This window comes from Vombatus ursinus, unplaced genomic scaffold, assembly GCF_900497805.2.
Source record: "Vombatus ursinus unplaced genomic scaffold, bare-nosed wombat genome assembly UNPS02014818.1, whole genome shotgun sequence".
NCBI classification, from domain to species: Eukaryota; Metazoa; Chordata; class Mammalia; order Diprotodontia; family Vombatidae; genus Vombatus; species Vombatus ursinus.
Genome location: NW_020954596.1, coordinates 61967770 through 61993131, shown reverse-complemented (window position 1 = coordinate 61993131; position 25362 = coordinate 61967770). Strand labels below are relative to the sequence as shown.

Here is a 25362-nt window from a genome sequence, read left to right as displayed (position 1 = left end):
CTATTATTATAGGTTAAAATAGTTCTGTTCTTCCTGACTCCATAGTTCAGAGTGTTATAGTATAACATTATTATTGCACAGGCATTTGGGGTGTATGAGGTTCGGGGAGGACCATCACTTTTGGTGTGAGCACTTGCCTGAGCCTTTTGCAAGGCTGCTTATCTACCTTTGGCATCCACTTGTCACCCGACCCTCATCTGTGGCTCTAAGAAGCTCTAGCATGCACGCTGGCCATTGGGTAAAATGGTCCCAGTAGACGGGCTAAACTAGGTAGAGGGTAAGTAACAGCCCTCATGAGTTAGGGGATGTCTACCCCAAGCATGTGAAAACTTCCCCTGGAGGAATGGGAGATGAGAACAATTTGTACCACCCACCCATGAAGCCATTAAGGGGACTGAAGCAGAGGCTGTGGAATGCTTGTAGCTTGGTCAGATGCCAAGATGCCAAGATGGTCCACTGCATCCCAGGCCATCACCAGTTGTCTTGACTTTTTGTCTTGGCGCTGGACTTCAGTGACTCTGGAAGGGAGAGTGAGGCTGACCATGTGTAAGTCAAGACATCATCCTGCGATGTTATTGGTCCTCTTCTGAAACAAAGGGTGAACAACAACACCGGTGTAGATGCCTTATTTACAAATGTCCCTTATAGACAGTTGTGAACACATACATGCACTGGAGCACACATGGGCCCACACACACACACACATACACCCTCACCCACAGCAGCCCCCATCCTTCTACCTAAACTGCTTCGTCCACCACCCATTCATAAGTTTGGAATTTTCTAAAAAGAAATGCTGGAAATGATATTTTCAGCCTAGAGTTAACCATTCATCCCTTAATCCACCCATGTTTCCTAACAAGCTAAATGCAATATCATCACTTAATTTGTAACCATACACTAGCAAAGAAACACAAAGTTAGTTACTGTCTTTTAGATTTCAACAGGTTTCCACATGTAAGACTCTGGACTAGCACAAAAGTTGAACTGTCCGTGAAAAGGGATCAGCTTTTATATGAAGCATTTCATACCCTAGGTTCAATGAATGCGTAATTCATTGCTGGGGTTTATGTAAAGCTCTATTTATAACAGCTTTCCAGAGTGTCTTATTATTGTCTCTAAGTGACTATAAATGGTCTGACCCTAGTGGGGCAAGGGTGAGGGGTAGGGTGGAGAAAAGCCTCTTCTAACAGCAGTTTCTGTGAAGAGGGAATAGGGGGTAGTTAGTGGAAAGGTTACCTGACTTGGGGTCAGGAAGACAGTAGCTTCAAAAGCCTTCTTTTTCATTGTGTGTTCCTGGGCAAGTCATTTAATCTCTCTGCCTCTGTTTTCTCATCTGTAAAATGAGGGGGCTAGATTCCACGGCCTCTAAAGTGCCATCTGGCTCTAAATCTATGATCCTACAAGTCATCTATGAAGATAAACTAAATCAATGAACCAGCCACTTAGGTAAGCTACATAAGTCTGACACCTGGCGATGCTGATGATTTGGCCACTGAACTAAGAGTTATGTATTATTCCGCCTTCTCCATTCTTGTAGAATGGTTTCACTTTGAGAATGTTACTGTGAATCACTTCTCAACCAACTAAAGAGCAGCCTGGTCTGCCTGGTGTCAAACGAAACAATTGCCTACTCTATCCAGCTGGGCCAGGAATAGTAGGTAGTGAAACCTACCACAGGCCCCAGACACAGCCTAGCTAGGCATCAGTATTCTACATCCCTGGCCATTTGCCGAGATATCTCCACCCTTCCCTGTCTTCTTTGTCCCATCCGTGCTTTCTTTCTCTGGTCTTAAGTATGGGGATGAGATTTACTGTGTGCGATTCAGCTGTAAACTGAATGGAGTCTCTGTTGTTCCTACTCATAAGAGATGTGGTTTGGCAGGATAATTCATGGGTTAAAACAGCAACAAACACAACACTCCAGGAGGCCTGGGAGGGACCTAAGCTATTTCTCCAGTTTTCACTTTTTTGGTTTGAACACGCCCAACCCTGGCTGTGATGAGGAACAAAATCGCCATCACTGAGGCCCTTTTCTAAACCGCCTCATGACGACAATCATCATTGCCCCCCTACACAGAATGGGTTGATAACTGTGGTGTTGCTTCTCTTCTTCTTTCTCTGTCAATTAACAGGTGAGAAATGAGAGGAATTTGAGGAAGGGAGAGAGAAAGATGAGTTACCAGTAGCATTGACGCTCACCTTCAAATAATATTCTTTTTCTGACCACTGTGGATTATATACAAATACCTAATCCTGACAGGAAATCTTGTTTAAAATATGACCCTCCCACACTCCCAACCCACCCTTTATGGAGGTGGGGAGGTCCACAGGTGTTGCACATTACACATAGTTTTGCACTTTTTCAATGTATTGATTGATTGTGCTGACTTTTTCCTCCTTTTTCTTTTTTTTGTCTTAAAAAAATAGTATTTGTTACTTTCTGGGAGGGAGAGGAGGAAGGATCCAAGGTGAAATGATGTTGATATAAAAAAAGACATCAATAAAAACTTTTTTAATAATAAAAATTTCAAAAATAAATTATAAAAAAGACCCTCCCATTAGGATCTGGAAGATATGCTAATGAAAGTTGCTTATGTGGTAGACAAATTATATATATATATATAATACACACACATATGCATAGGAAAATTAATGCTCTACACCTATGTGACTTTGGGTAAATCAGTTCAAGTCTCTGGGACTCAGTTTTCTTAACTGTAAAATAAGGGAAAGTAGGACTCAATGACCTCTAAAGTCTCTTCTGGTTCTAAATCCTATGATCCCTTTCAGCTCCAAGTCGGTGATCCTGTGATCAAGTTTACTACGGATTCAAACCAATGCATTGGATCCCTCCCCTCAAATATCCAAAGAGCAACAAATAGAGTCAACACTGCATTTGGCTGAGCTGAATAGCAAATACTTGGGTTGACACAGTAACTTGGTAGATGGTGCTAGGCTGGAAATCAAGATGACCTAGGCTCATAATCCTCAGAGCCTCTAACAAGCTGAGACTCCATTTCATCATCTCTAAAATGGAGACAATATGCATGGCAGCTACATCACAGAGCTGGTAGGAGGAAGGCTCACTTAGAGATTTCCTGTGTTAACCATTTCGCAAACTTTAAAGATACATATATATGTATATATTTAAAGTTTATACATATATATATATTATGTCAATTATCATTATCCATACCCATATTATTGAACCCACAAATATAAATTAACCATCAATCCAGTCCTTTACTCAAGAGGGTTTATGAGTTTGTCACCGGGAACACCATATAGTACATTAGCTTATCCCCCTTTTTAATCCTACCTGACATCTATAATGTGAGACAGCTAGGTGGAGAAGAGGATAGAGTGCTGGGCCTGGAGTTTAGGAAGATCTGAATTCAAATCAATTCAATTCAGTAAACGTTTATTAAGTGTCTACTATGGACCAGGGACTGTACTAAGTGCTGGACCAGTCTCAGTCTCTTACTAATTGTGTGACCCTGGGCAAGTCACTTAACCTCTGTTTGCCTCAGTTTCCTCATCTGTAAAATGGGAATAATAACAGCACCTATCTCCTAGGGTTGTTGTGGGGATTAAATGGGGTAATAATTATAAAGCCCTTAGCACAGTCCCTGGCACATAGTAGACCCTTAATACTTTTTGAGGGGCAGCTCGGTGGTTCAGAGGATAGAGCACCAGCCCTGAAGTCAGGAGGACCTGAGTTCAAATCTGGCCTCAGACCGAACACTTGGCACTTACTAGCTGTGTGACCCTGGGCAAGTCACTTAACCACAACTGCCTATAAATAAAGGCTTTTTGATTGATTGGGACAGACAGGCCAGGTATTACTACATCCATTTTATAGATGAGGCAAAGTATAGCAAAATTCAGTGACTTGCCCAGGATTCCTAGGCTAGTAAGTATAGGAACTGGACCTAGAACCTTTGTCCTCCTACTCCTAGTCAAGGTTATTTTTTCCCCAAGTTTCAAAGAAAAATCCTCAATTCTACTGAGCCTACAATTAGACTGCAGTCAAGCCACTGAACGCTTTCTTTCCTTATCTCCACCCCTTGGCTTCCACAGCTTTCTTCAAGACTCGCATAAAATCTCACCCCAGCAAGAGGACTTTCTGGGTATCCTTGTTACTTGCCTCCCCTACACACACACACACACACACACACACACACACTCTTTCTCTCTCTCTCTCTCTCTCTGTCTCTGTCTCTCTGTCTCTCTGTCTCTCTGTCTCTCTCTCTCTCTCTCTCTCTCTCTCTTCTGGTGCCTTCCCCTCTGAAGGGAAGATAACTTCCATCCATTCTATAGATATATTGTATGCACGTCATTGTTCGCATATCATCCTGTCCATTAGAATGTGAGCTTCCTGACACCAAAGACCATGCATATATTTGCCTTTCTTGGTGTTCCCTGTGCTTAGCACAATGCCTGGCCCAACCACAGTAAGCACTTCATAAATGCTGGTTGATTGATTAAAGGGGGCACTGAAAAGGGCTAGTGAGTCTGAATTTACAGTACAGCGGTCAGTACAGGAGGCAAGAACTTAAGTGAATGAATGAACGTGCAAGATTAATACTGATTGAGCCAAGCAGCCACGTTCCCTAGAACTTCAAGCAGCTAAACCAATGGGATTTATTACTAAGTGCTGTGGATTTTCAAAGCTGTGTGGAGTCCTAACCAAATCTGTCATGTTTGTTTGACAAGCTGTGGGAATAGGCAATGATATGGTCACCGATGACCAAGGGGAATGACGTGTTCCTCTGTATTTCCATGTTGACATTTCTCTTCCTTCTTTCTTTATCAAGCAATACACGTGTTCTGTGAGGACACAGTGTACCTTACTCACTTCTTGTATTAACAGGCAGTGCTGTGTGTTCTTGTTTCTATTATACTAGATGAAATGGGAGGAGTTATGATTCTGCTGGCTTCTGGCCTCACCTTGTGAGCTTGAACAAACCTGCCAAATCGTTCGTGCCTTAATCAAAGCTAGGATTACGGTTAGGGTTAGAGTTAGGGGCAAAGTAGGCAGCTGCTAAGGTGCATGGTGTGGTGTTGTTGGGAAGGAGGTCCCAATGAGAGACAATGTAATAGTCCTTAAATACAGACTTTAGATCCAGAAAATTCTGCTTTTGAATGGGTGTGTATACAAGTATATACACACACAAACACATATAGTTTATTGATGTCTTGTTTTTTTACATCTTTGGAGTTTTCCTGAGTATCTCTTTCTCTCTATCCCAGAGAGACATCACATATAACAAATGGCATTTTTACAGACAAAAAAAAAAGAGAGAGAGAGAAAGAAAAAGAAGAGAAAAAAATCAGCACAACTGATCAATGCATTTAAAACGTTTATATATATTTTATGAGAAGTGTTTGTTACAGTAAAGCCTCAAAGTAGATATAGAGGAACACTACTTTTAGATCTTGCCTAGGATATAGAAATGCCTTATAGTTGCCTCAAAGGCCACTATAAAATGAAGCTTGAAAAGAGAGATGAGTTCTCTTTCTTTTCCCTTCTATACAGAAGAAAACTTCACTGAGAAAGAGAGCAAGAGACTGTGAGACTGGCTAAAGGTCTAGGTGGGAGAACTGATGGAGGGCCTCCATCAACTCTGGCCCTTGGCCAAAATGAAATGGGTGATGGTTGAAATGGGTGCTCCTTACCCCCTTCTCCCACCCTAAATCACAAGTATTTCTTCACTTTCATACTGAAGTGTAAATAATAGATGATGCAGTCTTACTTGGGGAAGATAGGAGGAAGGTTGCATTTTAACAGGGATTAAATCTTAAGCTAAAGTAATGAACCATCTTGGCAGAATTTCAAGCATCCATGAAGCACGAGTGAGAGATATGGGGGATAAGAGGAGATTTTTGCCCCCCTGACATCATACCATAATTTCCTATTCTGAGTCCTGGTCCTGTCTCTGCCTGTATACTTTGGACAAATCAATTCATTTCTCTATGCCTCCATTTCTCCATTCGGAAAATAGGCCAATCCTACGCTTGCCCAAGATCATAATAATGCTGCAAAGGGAAAGAAAAATTGTCTCTGTGAAAATGCTTCGAGCTGACATGCTCCATGGCATGGGAACTCAGTTCACCCACTAAGGAGCATTATTGAAGGGTATTTGATTCGACATCAACACTGCATTTGAAATCCAAGGCACACTCTGAAATATTTTCCTTTTCTCCTCTTTTCTTCCTTACTCAGTCATTTGCATTCACTCTGTTGTTTTCCATTGGGAATCCTGGCATTCACCAGATTTGCCTCTGGCCAAGAGTTCCATGTTTGGTGTAGTTAATCACATCTTACAAATGTGGATCTAAGTTGAAAGGCTCAAGAGTTCTACAGAAAGGGAAAAATGAAAAGAGCACTTAGTGTCGTGCTGACAAAGGATTTGGGTTTGGGTCCCAGTTCTGCATTTGGAAAGTTTACCGTCCTCTGTGTGACTCATGGAGCTTTTCCATCCCCTTCTGCTATGAACCAATGAACACAAGGAAATGCATAGGCCTGGGTCAACCACAGGTATTTATGAGAAATGAGTGGAAAGATGCCGTGTTGAACAGACTAGAAGAACTCCCTTGGGACTGGGTGCCAATCACACCCAGATGGATTAGGCAGAGAAAGGTAAAGACCACTAGTTCCTCCACATTCCCTGCATCTGTATATCTCTCAGTGCTCCAGGCACCTGAGCAATAGCTCTTGATTTAAAAACAAAAAAAGAAAACCTTATCCTTTGGTACTTGCTCCTTTCTTGAGTTTTCACTTCTCCAATATCTAGAGGCATGGATTGGACAAGGAGAGCCACCAAATTGCCATCACAAAACCACTCTGCTAGCCACCCCATTGCTACTGCTGCTGCCTCTCTGCTGCTCAGTGTGGCTGGGGTGAAACCTTCATCTCTCTGGGTTCTTTCTTTCGAACATTTTAGAAAAGTCCATCCTCCAGTTCTGATCCTCTTTTCCCGAACTGGGGAGAAATACAACTCCCATGGTCATTAGCACCTCAGGACCCCTCACCAGGCCAAGCCTTGGCAGAAGGACTGTTCCATGCAGAATGGATAATGTTTCCATCACTGCCATGGCCAAGTGACTACTCAAAGTGTTATTTCTCCTTGAAGAGAAGGTAAAGGAACTCAAGGAACATCTCTCCACTCTCCAGGTTATTAAGGAGAATGGAATCTTCTTGATCCTGAAGTCAGGAAGACCTGAGTTCAAATTCAGCCTCAGGCACTTACTGTGTGACCCTAGGCAAGTCAGTTAATCTCTGTCTGCCTCAGTTTCTTCAACTGTAAAATGAAGGTAATAATAGCACCTACCTCCCAGTTTTATCATGAGAATCAAATGAGATATCCATCATTCCTTGCCCTTTCCACCCATCATGAGTCTGTGTGTACCCTCCTGGGACAAAATTCCAAGCATTGATCTAAAGGAGGGAAATCTCTGTATCTTTCTGTTCTCCCAGTCTCTGTCTAGAGGCAGCACAGAAGATATAGGATCAGGTCCAGGGTCAGGAAGTTGTTGTTCAATTGTTTTTAGCCATGCCCAGCTCTTTGTGACCCCCATTTAGAGTTTTCTTGGCAAAGATACTGGAGGGGTTTGCCATTTCCTTCTCCAGCTCATTTTACAGATGAGGAAACTGAGGCAAACAGGTGACTTGCCCAAGGTCACACAGGTAATGAGTATTCGAGGTCAGATTTGAACACAGGAAGATGAATCTTCCTGACTCCAGGCCCAGTGCTCTATCCACTGCATCATAAGTCCTTAAGCAGCCCTGGCATACAGTAGGCATTTATTAAATGCTTGTTTTCTTCCTTCCTTCTTTCCTCTCTTTCCTTCTCCCTTCCTTCTTCCTCTCTTTCTCCTCTCCTCTCCTTCCTCCCTTCCTTTTCCTTCCTTCTTCCCTCCCTCCTTCCTTCCTTCTTTCCACAGTATTCTTTAGCTACTTCCAAACTTCAAAGATGAGACTTCTCTTTAGACACTACTGCTCCCTAAGTTATGGAAAGTCTTCCTCATGGGGGTCAGGGACAATGGTCACGAGGGAGTTGATAACAGGGTTAGGAGGGGCAAAGCAGGAGACTGTTTAGCTGCCTTTAAGGAATTCAACTCACTGGACCCAGATGAACTGTATCCTTATGTACTAAAAGAAATCATGGAGAACATGAGAAGTACCACAGGACTAAAGCGGGCAAATGCCTCATTTTTCAATAAAGAGAAAAGAAAATGGAGCATGCAGATTTTAGGCCAGGGAATTTGTCTTTGAATCTAGGCAACATTCTAGAATGTATGATGAAGGGATGGTCAATGAGTATTAGAAGAGAAAGCAGCAATCATGAAGAGGCAGTATCGCTTCCTAAGAGCAGGCTGTGACAGAATAACATCTTCTTTTTGGACAGGGTTGTTAGACTGGTAGATCAGAACAATGTCATAGATATAGTTTGACCAGATTTTAATAAAGCTTTTAGCAACGTCTCTCATGTTTTTCTTGTGGATAAGATAGGGATATATGGATAAAACAATAATACAGATAGCTTTATCTTTCAAAAACATAGTAAAATTTTTTTAAAAACCCTATTTCTTTGGACTTCACCAATAGTTCTGTAGAACTAAGCCGATTAGTTTTTCCGGTTATCCATTCTCCTTGACCTCTCTGCAGCCACTGACACTGTCAATCACTCTCCTCCTTGAAAAGCTCTTCTCTCGAGGTTTTCCGGACAACCCGCTTTCCTGGTTCTCCTCCTACCTATCAGACAGCTGCGCCTTCTCAGTCTCCTTTGTTAGATCCTCATCCAGATCACACCCTCTAACTGGGGGTGTCCCTCAGGGCTCTGAGCTGGGCCCTCTTCTCTTCTCCCTCTATACTACTTCACTTGGTGATCTCATCAGTTCCCATGGGCTTAATTACTATCTCTGTGCTTAGGATTCTCGAATCTACCTATACTGCCCCAGTCTCTCTGCTGACTATTAATCTCACATCTCCAGCTGCCTTCCAGACATCTCAGATGGGATGTACGGCAGACATCTTAAACTCAACCTGTCCAAAATGAACTCATTATCTTTCTTCTTAAACCTTCCCCTCTTCCTACCTTCCCTGTTGCTGTAGAGGGTAACATTATCCTCCCAGTCCCTTAGGCTTGTAACCTAGGAGTCATTCTCAACTCCTCACCATCTTTCACCCCCTTACAGCCAATCTATTGCCAAGCCTGATGAGTTTACCTCTGCAACATCTCTCTTATATACCCCCTTCTCTCCTCTGATACTACCACCACTATAGGCCCTCATCACCTCCCACCTAAATGATTGCAATAGTCTCAAGTCTCTCCTCACTTCAACCCATCCTCCATTCATCCACTAAGGTGGTTTCCCTTAAACAAGAGTATGATCATGTCACACTTCTCCCCTCAATAAACTTCTGTGACTCTCTATCACCTCCAGGACAAATAAAAGATTCTGTTTGGTGTTCAATGTCCTTCATAACCTAGCCTCCTCCTACCTTTCCAATCCTCTTACACCTTAGTCCGCAAGACAGTACTCTGATCCAGTGACACTGGCCACTTTTATGTTCCACAAAAAAGACATTCCCTCTATTGTCTCTGGGCATTTTCTCTGGCTGTATCCCATGCATAGAATGCTCCCCCCTCCACAATTCTCTCTACTGCTGTCCCTGGCTTCCTTTGAGTCCCAATTAATCCCATCTTCTACAGAAAGCCTTTCCCAACCTGTCTTACTTCCAGCGATGTCCTACATAATTATTTCCTGTTTATCCTATATAAAGCCTGTTTGTGTATATTTGTTTGTTTGGTCTCTGCTTCGTTAAATTGTGAACTACTTGAGGGCAGGGACTATCTTTTGCCTCTTTTTGTATCTTACCACAGGCTTACCACAGTGCCTGACACATAGAAGGTGCTTAATAAATGTTTATTGATTGATTGATTGATTGAATATCTGAGTATAAGAATTGATTAAATATATTTCTTAAACTGCACTTTAAATTTTGGCCTTCTTGGGAAGGTAATATAAATTCTCCCAACCTTACCCAATACTACCTCCAATTGTATTATTAGTTGTACTTTATTAACATTTAATTATCATATTACTGTTATATTATAACAATTCATCTTTTAAATGCCTGACAGCACCCATGCTGCAATAAAAACTGCCTCTTTAAAGCTGATTTAAAAAATATCCTTTTTAGCCCAAATTGTTTGTACTATCTCCTAAAAAACAAACTTTTAAACTGTTTTCTTGCTATGATTTTATCTCTTTGTTATACACTCTCATTGCTTGCTTTATGGGGTCAAGTTTCCTGGACTTACTTGTTTTATTTGTTTCATCTTAAAAGGGGGGAAAAGAAAAGAAAAAGCAAACATTTGATCATCAAATACAGTCTGCAAGGAGAGAGCCTAGGCTGTGGTAAAAGGTGGAACAGATTTTGTGATTTAGAATGTCCCCACCCACTTCCTCTGACAGTTTTTTTTTCCCTCTTCCTTCCTCCTTCTTTATCCTTTTTAATCAATAATAAACCTTGTCCAAAAGGGGAGCTTGTAGAATTGGATGCCTGGAATTGATTCCACCTCATGCCATCCTGATCAGATCAACCATGCTAGTCCAACTAACTGGATGAGTCCCCTTAAAAGAACCACAGCCTCCCTTGTGAAATCTAATACAAAGTACTGTAACAGGAAACCAGAGAAATCTAATGCAATAAAATGCACCTGATCAGATTTAAGAACGTTAGTGCCCCTTGATTATAAACCAGGAGTCAAATGACAAAGAAGGACAAAGCTAGAGCAGAAGGGCACATCATTATAGCAGGGTTTTGCAGCAAGAAAACCAGCTAGTCTTGGATTTCTGGAGCACACTGACCATCCCTAAAGGGCCAGGGATTCTTCAAAGACTCCTGTAGTCCTGGCAGGCTAGATTCTTTCTTCTACAAGAAAGGACTGGTATACATGCCCCACAGACGTCATCTGTGCAAGAAAAGTACATATACATACACATACACATGCACATGGACATGCACACACATATCTACTGCACAGTATCATTCACCCCACCTTGGAAAGGGGTTTGGGTGGCATTTGGTTCCTGCTGTAGCTTTCCTGGATTAGAAAAAAATAGGGACAGCAGTTCTTCACCCTCTCATGTGGACCAAACTAGTGGTTTTCAGTGGTCATTATTCTTACTTAAGAGCTACAGCAGATTTTATTTAAACTGTATGTCTTAGCAAAATGGCAGAATGTATCTGACTTTGAGATGATCCCTAAGGTCTTTTCCAGATCCAGAATACCATGCTGTATAGCTTTGTTAGCTAATCATAATCTTACAGCTGAAGGGCTCCATGAATTTAGAAAGTTTAAGGCTCAAAGACATCTAGAAGAGGAGGATAGTGATCAAAGAGGAATGGGGACATTCCATCTTAGAGCTACAGCAGTTCTCAGGGCCCCTATGGTGTAAGTCAAGAATCATTCTCACTGACCCTTTTAATATTTTTTGAGGGGGAGAATGTTTCCTTTATTTTATACTTCTCTTCATGAACTTTACTTCTCATCATGAACTTTACACCTTAGTCCATCTGAAGTCCCAGTTATTCATCAAATTCAAGACTTCATCTCTGTTCTCCATGAATTTCCACAAGATCTACCCCAAGCTTAGAATGCATTACATCCTCTTCCTCTCAAAAACTTTGTCTTTCTTGGAAGCTCAAGCCAGGTGCCACTGTATCTTGAAGCTTTCCCTCATCACCCCAGTCATTAGTGCCCTCTGCCTTCATCTTCCTTGTACATTATATTCATATTGTGTCTTCCAAATTGAATGTAAGCTCCTAGAGGGTAGCAAGTGTTTCAGTTTGTCTTTATATGCCCCATGGTTTGCAAGTCATGCTTTGTACTTAAATACTTGTTGAATTGAGAGAGACTAAAGAGCTTAGGACCTCAAAAATTGTGGAAGATATCACAGTACTATCACTGTTACCCAGGCCTGGAGCAATCCCTATTATAACCATTATGGTAAAGAAGGCTATTTTTTTAAATTAAATTTTATTTTTAATAAGCAAAAATCCACCTCTCACCTTTCCCTTTCCTCCAATTAAGGCAGGGGGAAGAAAAACAAAACCTCTGTTACAAACATATAATCAAGAAAAAAAATTCTGCATTGGCTATATTGTAAAAATGTGTGTGTGTGTGTGTGTGTGTGAGTGTGTGTGTGTGTGTGTGTCCCCTGCACTGAGTCATTTACCTTTCTATCGGGATTCAGGTAGCATGTTTCATCATGAGTCCACTGGAATCATGCTGATCATAATTCCTAAGTCTTTCAAAGTTGTTTCTCTTTGTGATACTGTTGTCAATGTATAAATTGTTTTCTGCTCACTTCACTCTGCATCACGTCATAAAAGCTTTCCCAGGTTTCTCTGAAACCCTCCCCTTCATTATTTCTTATAGCAGGATAGTATTCCATCATATTTACATAACCATAACTTCTTCAAACATTCCCCAACTGAAGGGCACATTTTCAGTTTCTAATTCTTTTTCACCCAAAAAAAAAGTGCTATAAATATTGTGTACATTTTGTTTGTTTTGCTTAGTACTAATCCCTTTCTTAAACTACCGTCTAATTCTCCCCTTTCCCTCCTGTCTCCCCGTTGAGTGAAATGTATTTTTGTACCCAACTGTGTGTGTATTCTTCCCTCTTTGGCCCAGTTCAGATGAGTGTGAGGTTCAATGTCAGTTGCTATACACCCCCACCCCCACCCCCACTTGTTTGTATAGACTTCTACTTGGCACCTCATAAAGAAGGCTTATTGACCGTTGTGCATTCTAAGTATTGTCCAACAGTCCAATCAAGTGGACTAGGAAATAATTGGGGGTTTTGTGGGGAGGGGCAAGCCTCTGATTTCATTGCAATGGGAACTCCAACCAATGGGATAAGTACCTGCTTAGCAACTTAGAAGTCTAGTGAGAATCCCTGGTCACTGAGAAGTGAAGTGACTTGCCCGGAGACACACAACCCATACAGGTCAGAAGTGGGATCTGATTCAAGGGGATAAAGCTTCTAGAAGGACTACTAGATATACAAATTTGGGTCGGTGGCAGCGGCTAAGGGCAGTTTACAATTATGATACAAACTGAAGGTTTTAGGAGCTTCCTCCCCCAGCCCCAAGGTGTTCTGTCTGCGGTTCCCCCCAACTCCCGCCAGGCTTTTAGTTTTGTGTCCCAGACACCTAGCCCGCAAAAGACACCACTTAATGAGCGTCGGTTGGTTGGACTACTGCCCTGGTGCAAAACCTGCTTGCTTACAGCTATGACTTCGTTGGCGCTGTAGAGACCTGGAGCAGTGCCCACCACCTGCAGAATGATGGGAAGCGACGACGCGACTTTAGTGGGAAATGTCCAAAGAGTACATTTTCTTGCCTAGCTCCCAAGCCCGGACTTCTTCTGTCAGCCCGCCCTCCCTTCCTAGGGGATGATCCCCCTCCTCTCCTTGGCGAAAAAGGCGGACTTATAAGCCACTTCAGCCCTACTTTTTAAAGAGGAGGGAGAGTTGAGTCATCCCCTTGACTCCAGCCCGCTGCCCCCGGGCCAAGGCAGGGACTGGTATAAATGCCCGGGAAGGTGAGCGGGAGGCAGAAAGGCTGAAGGTTCGGAGGAGGAGAAGACTCGGGGAAGTCTAGGGAGAGTGTGGACAACCCTTTTCCTGCCCAGCTGGGCCCGCAGAAGTGAGAATGGGCGGGGGCGGGGCGGGATGGGGGGGGCGGGAGAGGACCTCCTACATCCCCGAGGGCTGGGCTCTGCGGGGAGCCGCCCCGCCCCAGCCGGCCTTTGGGATACGATCTGGTGCCAGGGTGTGAGCCGAGGTCTGGGCTCGAAGAGGTCTCAGAGCCGCCCTGCCGTCCGCGCCCCCTCCCCGGGACCCCGGGGGGCGCACAGAGCCAGCTCCAGCCTGCGTCTCACACCGCCCCCACATTGTACTTTTCTCCCCACCTAGTGACCACAGGGACCATGTCCACCGAGAAAGTGAACGGCCTCACGGAGGAACAGGAGGAGATCCTGGAGTGCAGCTTCAGCAAAGGGAACAAGTACCCGGACCCTACCATGCTGCTCCTCATCGCCGCCGAGGTCGGCCTCAGCTTGGAACAGACCGAGGTGAGGTTCCCACCTCGGTGCCTGCCTCCGTGCCCGCCTCCGTGCCCTCCTCCATGCCTGCCTGTCCGCCCTGCTTCTCATCCAGGCTATCGCCGCCTCTCCTCTTTTCCTCCCTCCCTAGCTTGTTTATCATCACCAGATGGCTGGGTGTCACCTTATCATTTTCCACTTATCTGGCTCCCTTATCTCTTCGCACAGTTATCCCTGACCCACAGTACCACCGCACCCATAACCAGCCCCTTCACCTCCATCCCTTGTTATTACCTCCCTGGCTGTGTTTGTCCCCCAACCTCGGTCTTGTCTGCCCCTAATACTGAGGCCTCTTACTCTTTGCCTTTGCTCCCTCTCAAGCCCACCAATCATTCAACCGGTATTTATTAAGCACCTACTTGTGCCAGGCCAGTGCTGGGGACCTAAGTACAAACGAGAAACTTTCCCTACTGGAAGGAGCTCACTTACAAGAACTCCAGTTCCCAGAAGAGCTCTTTAGAGAGTACCACATTTTTGTTTCAGACCAGCCTTTCCCCCATTTCCCTTGTAAACTGCCATCTCCCAGCTCCTTACAGTCTTCCTCCTCTCTGTGGTCTCTGCTTTTTCTTATTATTTTTGCTTTTCCCTTTGAGTTGCAAAGTCAAGATCTGTGCCTTCCTCCTTTGGGATGTCAGCCCTACTGACAGAAGCTGTTTCTCTTCTATCAGTGGATTTCCCAGCAGCAGCAGCAGCTAGGTGGTCTCTCCTTTGCTGAAGTACTCATCCTTCTAGCCATTTACATCATTTTCAATGTACAATCTCTCTGCTTCCCTACTGTCTTCTGCTGCACCCATTTCCAGAGCCTGATGTCTTTAAGCACCCTTTCCGTGATGTTAAGAGAATCAGAGTTTTAGAGATGGAAAAAACCTTTAGGCCTAAGGAAAGCTAAGCCCAGATGGGTTAAATCATGGGGCTGCTTACTGGTAGAGCTGGGACAAAAATCCAAGTAGTCTGTTCTCATTCTTTCCAGCACAACACTGCTGTGCTTTACTTTAAAAAATGAAAAATTGTGTGCATACACGCAAACACACTCACACATATACACACAGAGTGAAGGGAGGAGGGAGAGAGATTTGGGTTCAAGTTAAGAAAATATTTCTGGCTAAGGATAGCTAGGTGAGTAAAGGTAATTCAGTTCAGGCCAACAAGCATAGATCAAGCACCTACTACCTGTAAAAACACTGGGGTTAGTTGTGGGGGGATAAAATGATAAAATGGAATGTTTTCTGCACTCTGGAAAGGAATTTGGGAATAGAGTGGGAGAGAAATTTATACATATAAGAATAAGGTAATTGAGAGACTGGAGAGGCCAAGGAGAGAACAGACAAAATGTTCCAGGAATATTAAAAGAAAGGAGAGAACACTAACTGCTGAAGAGATCAGGAAGGGCTACATGGAGGGGATGAGACCTGACTGGAGTCTTGAAGAAAGATAAGGAAGGTGGAGATATGGAGGAAGTGTGTTTTAGATGTGGCTGATATTTTGAGTTAATGCATACCTATGTTTTTTCAACCAACCACAAAGTTGCAAAGACCTATCAGTCATCTAATGGACATTTTATATCATGGTTACTGAGGACCTAATCAGTCCCTGTGACATTTTGCCTAATGCCAGGTTCATTTTCTTCAGTACCACCGGTAGATGATTTAAGCCTGCATATCGGGTTATCTGACTCCCAAGGTTGCCCAGAGGATCAAAGGCAATAATAGAACTGAGTCCTTTGTAACCATATTGCTTTGTGTTTCTAGGTGCTCTGGATAAATGCTAGCTGTGGGGAGATGGATCTAGTCTAGATGCCCCCTCAAGTCCTGTAATCTGTTTACAAAGTCTCTATGCCTTTCTGGAAGTTGCTTAGTGCAGAGGATGCAAATAGATGTCTTGTGACTGATGTCTGCCTTTTAGGAGACTTCTCAGAATCAATCAATTGAAAATATTTTTTGGGCACCTGTTTAAGTTTGTTTTGCTGGGACTGTTGGGGCACTGGAAAATCAATGCCCCACTCATCCATCTATAAAACAGGAAGAATAAGATTGGACCATTGGGTGCTTTTTCTGGGAGTTGTTTGCCCATCTTGATGTCTGATTCCATTTACCCTCCAGCACTGAACGATGATTAGTTATAAATGATAATAATAACAGCTGACATTTATATGGAGCCGTGGCAGTTAGGTGACAAAGAAAATTCTACCCAGCACTGAAAGCCTTGAGTTCAAATCCTGTTTCAGTAACTTCCTACTTGAAGGACTCTAGGCAAGTCACTTAATCTCTGCCATCCTCAGTTTCCCCATCAGCAAAATGGGAATAACAATAGCATCTACCTCATGAGGTTGTTGTGAAGCTCAAATAAAAGAGCTTATGTAAAGTGCAATATATAGGTCAGCTGTTGGCTTAAACAGTCATAAATCATCTTATGGTCACTGTTAAACTGTGAGCTCCTGAGAGCAGGATTTATTTATTTATTTTTAAATGTCTGCCTTTGGTTTCCTTGCATCCCCGGAGCTTAGCACAGTGCTTGGCACACAATAGGCACTTAATAAAATGCTAGGTGACTGACCTGAACCTCATGGTGGTCCTCTTAGGTATAGGTTATAACTATTATTGTCCCCATTTTATAGAAAAGGAAAATGAAGCTCAGAAATTAGTGAAGGCCTGAGACAGGAGTCCTACGCTGATCTACCCAACTTCAGGGCCAGCACTCAATCCATCATGTCAAGCTGACAGGTCCAATAGTAATTTGCAGGGAGATATTGCTTCATCTCCATGGTGAAGTACAAATGGGCCAATCTATTTCATACTACTTTACAGATGGGGATACAAAAGACTACATGGGGCAGTGATTTCCCCAACATCACACACTCAATCAATGCTCAATTAGTCCTAGGTACCTAATGGGTGCTCGGTGAACAACTATCAATTGATTTCTGTTAGAATCAAGGCTATATTTAATAAATCCAGTCAACCAATTTGCCCATATGCCAAGATTTATCTTGTTGATTATTTTCCTATGTGTGGGTCAACAAGAAAAACCATTTGGATCTGCCTTTAGCAGATAGTCTAGCTGACAACATTGAAAATTATTTTTGATAATTTAATCAACAAATATTTATTAAGTACCCACTATAGGCCAGGCATTGGGGATGTAACAACATAAGCTAAAAAGCTTATATTTTCCTGGGAAGTAGCCTGATGAAATTAGACATTTTTTAAAATCACGAACTGTTTAGAAAAAAAAAATTATTGTGGAGGCAAGGACTTTCCTTTCTCCTCGAGTCAGGTTCTGAGTCTGGGTCTGTACAAAGGAAAGACTGAGCTACCCTTCCCATCTCTGATAAGTTCACATTAAATGATCTATGCCCCTTCCCCCCAAAACGCATGTACTTCTGGCCTGTCAATTCAATTAAATACATATTTATTTAGGGCCTGCACTAGGTTCTGGAGATACTAAGACCAAATTAGTGACCCATTTGTGCATGCCTTAAGAAGTTTACATTCTTCTGTCACCCTATCCCCAGAACATCAGTTACCTCATCTGTAAAATATACATAAAGATGATTATCTATAACTAGGTCAGTATAGTGGAGGGAGTGCTGGACCTGGAGTCAGAAAGACAAGTTCATCTTCTCTCTCAGACATTCTCTAGTTATGGTGTCACTCTATCTCTCTCATCCCCAATTTCCTTATCTGAAAAGTGGGTATAATAATAGAACATAGCTCTGAGGGTTTTATAAGCATTAACTGAGATAGCACTTGCAAAGCACTTAAGGTGCTATGTAAATATGAGCTCTTTTTGTCTGAGCTTCCTGGTGTGGTAAAAAACAGGAGTTTGTTCGAAGACTCGTTGTCAAAAGAATAAGCTATATGTAAATAAATGAGGATCTTTTGGCTCCCTTTCTCATCTCTTGCCCTGTAAACCAGTTGACAAGATAGAAATAACTTAACCATTTTCTACCCCTCAGAGGAGTAGTTGGAATAAGTGGTGGAGTAATAGAAAACGTTCCACAAAGATGAGGTAGTTAAATGGTCATTTGGAAGGGTGAATTGGCTCCCCAAGAAGGATGGGGGAGAAAGTGCTTAGTACAGTGCCTAGCACATAGTAGGCCTTTAATAAATGTTTATGATGGACTGAAAGCAAGGAGCACATTATAAAAAGGGGGGGATGGGGGTGGGAAGGCTTTCTCCCTTGATAAGGGAGCTTAATTGAAAGCTTCCTACCTCGGATTACTACTATGCCAAGAGACACCTATTCTCATCACAGAGTAAAGGCAACAGAGTATTTGCACCCAGACTCATGCTGTGTGCAAATTCTACTGTTTTCTCCTTCACAGCTCCTGCATGTAGAATAACTGGCAACCCAGGCTATTAAAAAAAATTCCCAAACCGTACTTGAAAACAGTGGGTTAAAATGAAATGAGAGGAGGAAACGACATGATTTCTTTCATCAGATATCCCAAGAAGATAATTTATAGAATAACAGAATCTAAGAGTTGGAAAGCACCTCAGCGTCCCACTGCCCTAGCCTCAGCTGAACAAGAATCCCTTTACAACCTAATGTATGCACAGGAGCATTTTGCAAACTTTTAAGCTCTATATTTGTGTGACCCCATATCAAATTCAATTTACCCCACCTCTTTTTAGCCCTCTTCCAGTTTCCTATACTTTGTTGTGTTCCAGATGAACCGTGGGCTTATAAAAATGTAATGAAGTAACTCTGTGTCCATCATACACTACTACATTGTATGTATCTGCTGGAAAAATTGTTCCACTTCCTAGGCCTTGGCCCTCCTCTGCCCTCAAATCTGAAACAGTAGTTCCATTGGTCTAGGCAAGCTGAAATGTCCTGGGTCCTCCCTTCACCTTCTACATGAAGCAGAGAAGACAGATTGGAGTGGGAGGGATGGAGTATGACTGGGTTCCCCAGAAAGGAGTTACTGACCACCAAATGTATTATATTTGTTCCTGGGCAAGTGATTTAACTTCCTTGGGTCTCAGTTTCCCCAACTGTGAAATAGGAATAACAATAACACCTCGCTCACAGGATTGTTGTGAGGCTCAGATGAGATAATATTTGTAAAGTGCTTCTCAAACCTTAAAGTGTTGTGTAAATGTTAGCTATTATTAAGAAGTAAGGGGGCAGCTAGGTGACGCAGTGGATAGAGCGTTGGCCCTGGAGTCAGGAGGACTCAAGTTCAAATCCAGCCTCAGACATTTGACACTAGCTGTGTGACCCTGGGCAAGTCACTTAACCCCATTCCCTAGCCAAAAAAAAAAAAAAAAGAAGTAAGCATTACACAGCATTTCGGTCTTTGGCTTTCTCCAGGTCCAACACCTAGGCAGGCTCCCCTCCTACTCCTTCTTGAAGAATTTCCAATTCCTGCTGCCACAGAGTGGTGGGCACCAGGAGACTGATTGCTGCCTCCCTCCCTACTGGCTATCAGGGAAGCTTTGGGCACAGGTGAGCCCAGAGCAAAACCTGCCCAAGGTTACAGTGGTCTGTCAACAGCTGGGGTAATAGCACTTTCCATATGGTATATGTTTGATCTTCACAAGAACCCTGGGAGGTAGGTGCTACATTATCTCCATTTTAAGGTTGAGGAAACTGAGACAAAGAGGTTAAGTGTCTTGCCCAGAATCCCACAGCTTGGAATTAAGTAAAGCAGATTTTGAACTCAGGTTCTTCTGACACCAAATCTAACATACTCCCTCCAGGGATTTAGGTGGAGGCTTTCTTGATCTGTGCCACCATTATCCCACCTTACAGAAAAGTAAACTAAAGGCCAGAAAGGTAGCAGTGTTAGGAAAAATTTGTCCAGGGTCTTACAGGAACTGAGTAGTACAGCTGAGATTCAATCCCAGATCTTCTAATTCGAAATCCAGTGCTTTTTTCCCTACCTTTCCTTTGTTTTCCTTCCCAATATACATGCATAACAACGCTTTTCAGGGTGGGAAAAGATTATAAATCCCAGGGTCTTCAGTGACTTAGCCCTCTTAGTAAGATAGCCAGTCTGAGACATATCTGAATGACTGTTAACACATGCACGTGTTTCTGTAGTAGGTCCCATTTCCTCAGGAAGTGTTGTTTAAGATAATAGTTATTTAGTCTGACAAACTAATTCAGGCTCATGATTTCATGAGTTATCCTCTTCCATCTATCACTTGAGTTTTGAAACAAGTAGCTTCTGGAAACAGTGCTAAGGTGACTGAGTAACTAATGATCTGGCCTTGAGCACAGAGTAAATATTTGGGGGCCTACAAATAGCACCATATAGGCAGCTGCTTACTCAGCTTAACCATAGGGCCAGCTCTAAGTCCAGAGCCATTCCACCCCAAAGTATGTTACACTGGTTTATGACTGGGTCATCAACACTAGAACAGGAGTTCTTAACCTGGGAGCTATGCACTTTGAAAAAATGTTTAACAACTGTATTTTGATCTAATTTGTTCCCTATGTATTTCATGCATTTAAAAACATTATTTTGGGAAGGGGTTCATAGCCTTCACCAAACTGCTAAAAGGATTCATGATACAAAAAAGGTTGAGAACTGCCTTAAAGAGTCACAGATTTCTTATTTCTTATCTTCCCTATTGTATGTTATTTCCTCTCTCACAAAGCTGCCCGTTACTACATCATCATAATGGGCTAGAAGTACTACTTTAATGCAAGGAAGGACTTTGTGTTCCCATGAGCTATCTCTTTGAGATGCTTCCTCCAACTGCTGGTAGGAATGTCAGGGTGAAGGGAAGAGCCAGCAACCATGAAAGGAGATGAGAAAGAAAAGAAGGGAAAGGATTCTTGCAGAAGAGTCTTAACATAAAAATTCAGTGGTCCTAACTATATAATTAGGAATATCATTTCCACATAATACCCATGGAAGAAATGAAGCCCTTATTTCACTGTGAGAAACCAGAGCCATTTTATCATCATGAAAATAAGAAAGGCTTTGTTTTCTAGATAAATTTGGAGTTTGCCTCTTATCAGAGGTTTTTTTGGTGTTATTTTGTTTTTTGCTATGCAATGAGGTTAAGTGACTTGCCCAGGATCATACAGCTAGTAAGTGTCAAGTATCTGAGATCACATTTGAACTCAGGTCCTCTTGACTCCATCCACTGTGCCACCTAGCTGCCCCAAGAGTGTTTTTGTAAAGACATTTTGCTTAGGTATCTACAAGGCAGTGTGGCAGAGTCCCCTGACTACAGTATAAAGTAGATGTGTGTCAGTTAACTTTTCAATACTCCCAGTAAACTCTTAAGTCTACAAATTACGAGGAGTTGCCCATCTGCGTCGGCAGGAGAGTTTCCACTCTGGGACTTCCCTATAAATTCCAAGTCCAGGTGACACCCATCTTCCCCTTCCCCTCTTCCAACACACACACACTCAACAACATCAACATCTAGGTTAAAACCTGCTGGGTTAAATCAAATGGAACACCACAAAATCCCAAATCCAGTAACCCAATCTTTCTCTTTTTTTCAAGTGGGTATGGGGAGAAAGAGCTGGGAAATGAATTCTCAGCAGACCCTTGGGATATAGAAAAGATCTGGTCTTTCTTTTATTACCAACTCAAACCCAATGTAGCTGTCATTGTCCTTTAGGGAAGGGTTCAGTATTTTTTTAAACTCCTCTCAATACTTTTGGGCCCAGTCCCAGAGCTCAGTGAATTTAGAAGTTTCATCAATGCAGGAGCTGAGAAACAAAGCTCTCCTTTTGGAAAGAAAAAGATATTAGCTACTGAGATTTAAGATGCTAGCTGAAAAAGAAATAATGTTCTTCACAGGTCCTTCCTGGTGATAGGGTTTAATTCTTCCTTCGAGTAAATAAATGCCTATCAATGGCTAAGGGTAATGAGGACATGCATTTAGGAACAATCAAGGGATAGATTTCCTTACCCAGGGGATGATGGAACACAGAATAGGCTGGTAAGGCCAGGAACCACTATCGGGATCAATTTAAGTGAGTAATTTAAGTAATTTGAATCTATTTTAGTAGGGGAGGAAGGGAAGCACACAAGGTATTTTCCTGGGGACAGAGTTTGAGGGACTACAGATGACTTATTAAATTTAAGACTCACTTGATTTCAAGATAGACCATCATAACAGTTTTGGTATTGAAATAAAAATGCTCTGTAGTTTTTTTTTTTTTTGGACAGTCAGTGGCCAGCTCATGGAACCACAACTCTGGCCCATACTGAAGTTGCTACTAGTTAATGCAAATTGATTATAGTCTGCTGTAAGAGAGTTGACAGCCTAGAGGGTGGCTCTCTAGGAGAAGGCTAATTAAACTTCATTGTATTAAAGTGGGTCATGGTATGAAAAAGGATCCTCCAGCCCCCCACTACTTAATATTCCAAATGTGTGCATAGGTACCATTCTTCATCTGTAAAACTTGGTCATTTTATTCAGCTGCAGTTATTTGAGGTCTAATTTAATTAGGCCTTCTCTATTAAAGAACTATTAAAGAACCCTTCCCCCTCACTCCTAAAAAAAAACAAAAAAGCTGTTTCAAGGAAACTGGACTATTCCAATCTCATATTAAGGCATGGAATCAACAAGAAACTTTAATATTTGGTGTTATAATTTAATAAAGGCACCTCAGTATTCCTGAAGGAAAGCATCTTATGGATTGGGTTGGGCAATGGAAATTCTGGTTAAGAGTTGGGAAAGCACTGGGAGACATCTCATCAGGAGCCTTTCCCTTTCAGGCTATAAGGTTAGTGACTCACCTGTACTCATCTATCTTTGGGCCTCCCTCAGGCCTAGTACAATGCCACCCAGGCAGTAGGCATTTAATAAATGTTCGTTGAACTGAATGGAACAGATGGGGCCGCCCCCAAGAATGATCCAAAACAGAAGACTAGAGTCGCTTGCTGTGGTTCATTTTCCAGTTACTTCACTGATTCCTGATCTACACCTTCCCCAGGTGTCTGCAGATTGCAGCCCATCCCTGCTTACTCAGTCAGTGCTGTTCTTATGTCTGGTTATTTTTAAACCAGTAAATCCAGGAGGCAAGTCACTCCAGAGAGAGTCCTACATTATTACCCCATTTTGTCCAATGTAGTTTAGCCCACAGAGTCAGTCCACAAATACAACTGATCTTTACTACATTGTGAGAATTTGTGGACGCAAACTAGTTAGTGCAAATTTCTGATAAAAGTTGCTGTGGATAAAAGTTTGGGCTCTGGAGTCAGGAAGATCTGAGTTTGAATCCTGCCTAGAGCACTTAGGAGCTGTGTGATACCAACTCATCTGCCCTCTCTGAACATTAGTTTCCCCATTTGTGAAATGGGGATTACGCTGGTACCTACCTTACAGTGTTGTTATGAGGATTAAGTAGGATGATGTATGTAAAGCAGTTCATAATTTTTATAACACTATACAAAACAGGAGCTATCATATCGCTCCTTGGCACAGGTTTATAGCATTCAGTAATTCGTTTCATGCATTCCTTGTTTCCTTTGGCCTATCCAGTTCCCAGGGCTCTTCTCTACCACTGAAAGGTCACTCTTCTTCTTACTGGACTTTCCTGCTCCCACTCCAGGCTCAGGCCTAGTTCTTTTGGCTAGGTTCTTAGAGAATCCAAGGTGTACTTGTTTGTTTGTTTTTGTTTTCCCTGTCTGGGCCTCAGCTCCACTCCCAACTTTCCTTAGGCTTCAGATTACAACTGTTATTTTGGCGATGACCACCTGAGTTGCCACTTCATCTCTGTCCCTCTGACCTTGGCCCACTGGTAATCTCTGACTAGCCCTTCAGCTGATTGTGGCCACTCAACCCTTGAGAATGTGTGGTGGCTGTTTATTGAATTGAATTGTGAATAGCAGATCTTAAATGTTTTGGTAGTTAAGGCAGGGGAGCTAGTCCCATGGACACTCATTCCCTTCTGGCCATATCCAGACCTAGAGTTACCACTTTTTTGGAAAATGACTCTAAATGATCCTTTGTTTCTTTAGGATAACTGTAATTTTGTACATTTCTCCCCAGAAATGGTTCAAGCGGCGCCTGGCTCAGTGGCGGAAATCAGAAGGGCTCCCCTCAGAATGCCGCTCTGTTACAGACTAAGGAAGATTGATTAGGAGGCTGCCATCTTCTCCCACCACACCATGAAGACTATTATTCCCCTCCTGGGTTTAGTCAAGTTATTTTTGTTTTGCAGTATAGTTTTATATGTTCAAATGTTAGCCATCTTGCTATTTAACATGATGTTTTATTTTTAAAATGTGCATAATAAGAATAGAAAAGAAGTCATATGAAGCTCTCTGCAACTTAAATATAACAAGTGGCTTAGCTGGCAAAGTAATGCAGTAGGTGGGTTCGGATTCCATAGCTCAAGGACAGATCATTCTCACAGTGTACTGTTTGCAGTTTACTCTTTACTTATACCTCACAGAACCAGCAATGGCCTCCTACCAGTGCCTCTGGGGTGGGGGGAGGAATGCCTTCCAAGTCTGCTTTACAAATTAATTTTCCATATGTTCAGTTCAACTAAGTGGATACAGTTAAGCATTCTCCAGGCACCTGGATTATGAAGCAGCTTCCAGGACACTGGCTGCATTAACTTGGACAAGGCCCAGTTAGGTGGGAAGAGCCCAGAAAGCCCACAACAGTCCAAAAAAACAACTAAAAGGAAAGTGAGAGTAGCTCTGAATTAATTTTATTTAAATGCATGGATTAGATTATAGCTAAATAATATACTTATTTTTTTCCTGAAATGATATTATTAATAAAACCATAACTTTTTGTTGGGAACACATCGGAGTCTTGTAGCATTGTTTGGATTTTTAATGGGACAATTAAGTTTATGTGTTTGTGGAGCTCAAGAAGACTGGAATCATCCAAAAGGGTGACCTTCAAGGATGGTCAAAGTGAAGTTTTTCACCTGGGCCCATCTCACTGGAGAATTTTCCCTTTTATGGTCCTGAGCTTGTGTTGTAGAAATCAGAATCTTCTGTCCTTTAGAGCCCCCTCCTACACTACAATCTGGGAGGCCAGACTGGACTGACAGCTGAGAGTGCCCAAGCAGTGTTGTGGGTCAGAGAAGACACACTTCACAAGAACCAGTACTTGGAGGTAATTGACAAAGAAATGCAGACATTAGCACCCCATTTCCTTGACCCCTAAGACATTTCCAGGAACTTTCTCAGGTGAGGAGGTGTACTCTTTATCTAGTTAGTTCTACTGCTAGT

At 42.5% G+C, this 25362-nt stretch overlaps 1 protein-coding gene across 3 annotated transcripts in view; it reads left to right on the top strand.

Annotated features, from left to right (window-relative positions):
• Window positions 1-24927, top strand: part of HOPX (HOP homeobox) — a 39059-nt gene extending 14132 nt beyond the window's left edge. For 2 of the 3 annotated variants that reach the window (XM_027836222.1, XM_027836224.1), the window contains exons 2-3: window positions 14002-14159; window positions 24161-24927. In XM_027836222.1, the coding sequence (XP_027692023.1) occupies window positions 14016-14159; window positions 24161-24238 (222 nt within the window). In that variant the 5' untranslated portion in view covers window positions 14002-14015 and the 3' untranslated portion in view covers window positions 24239-24927. Of the gene's footprint in view, window positions 1-13618; window positions 13733-14001; window positions 14160-24160 lie in introns of those variants that run through there. The other variant, XM_027836221.1, reaches the window with a different exon arrangement.
• Window positions 24928-25362: the final 435 nt, after the last annotated feature.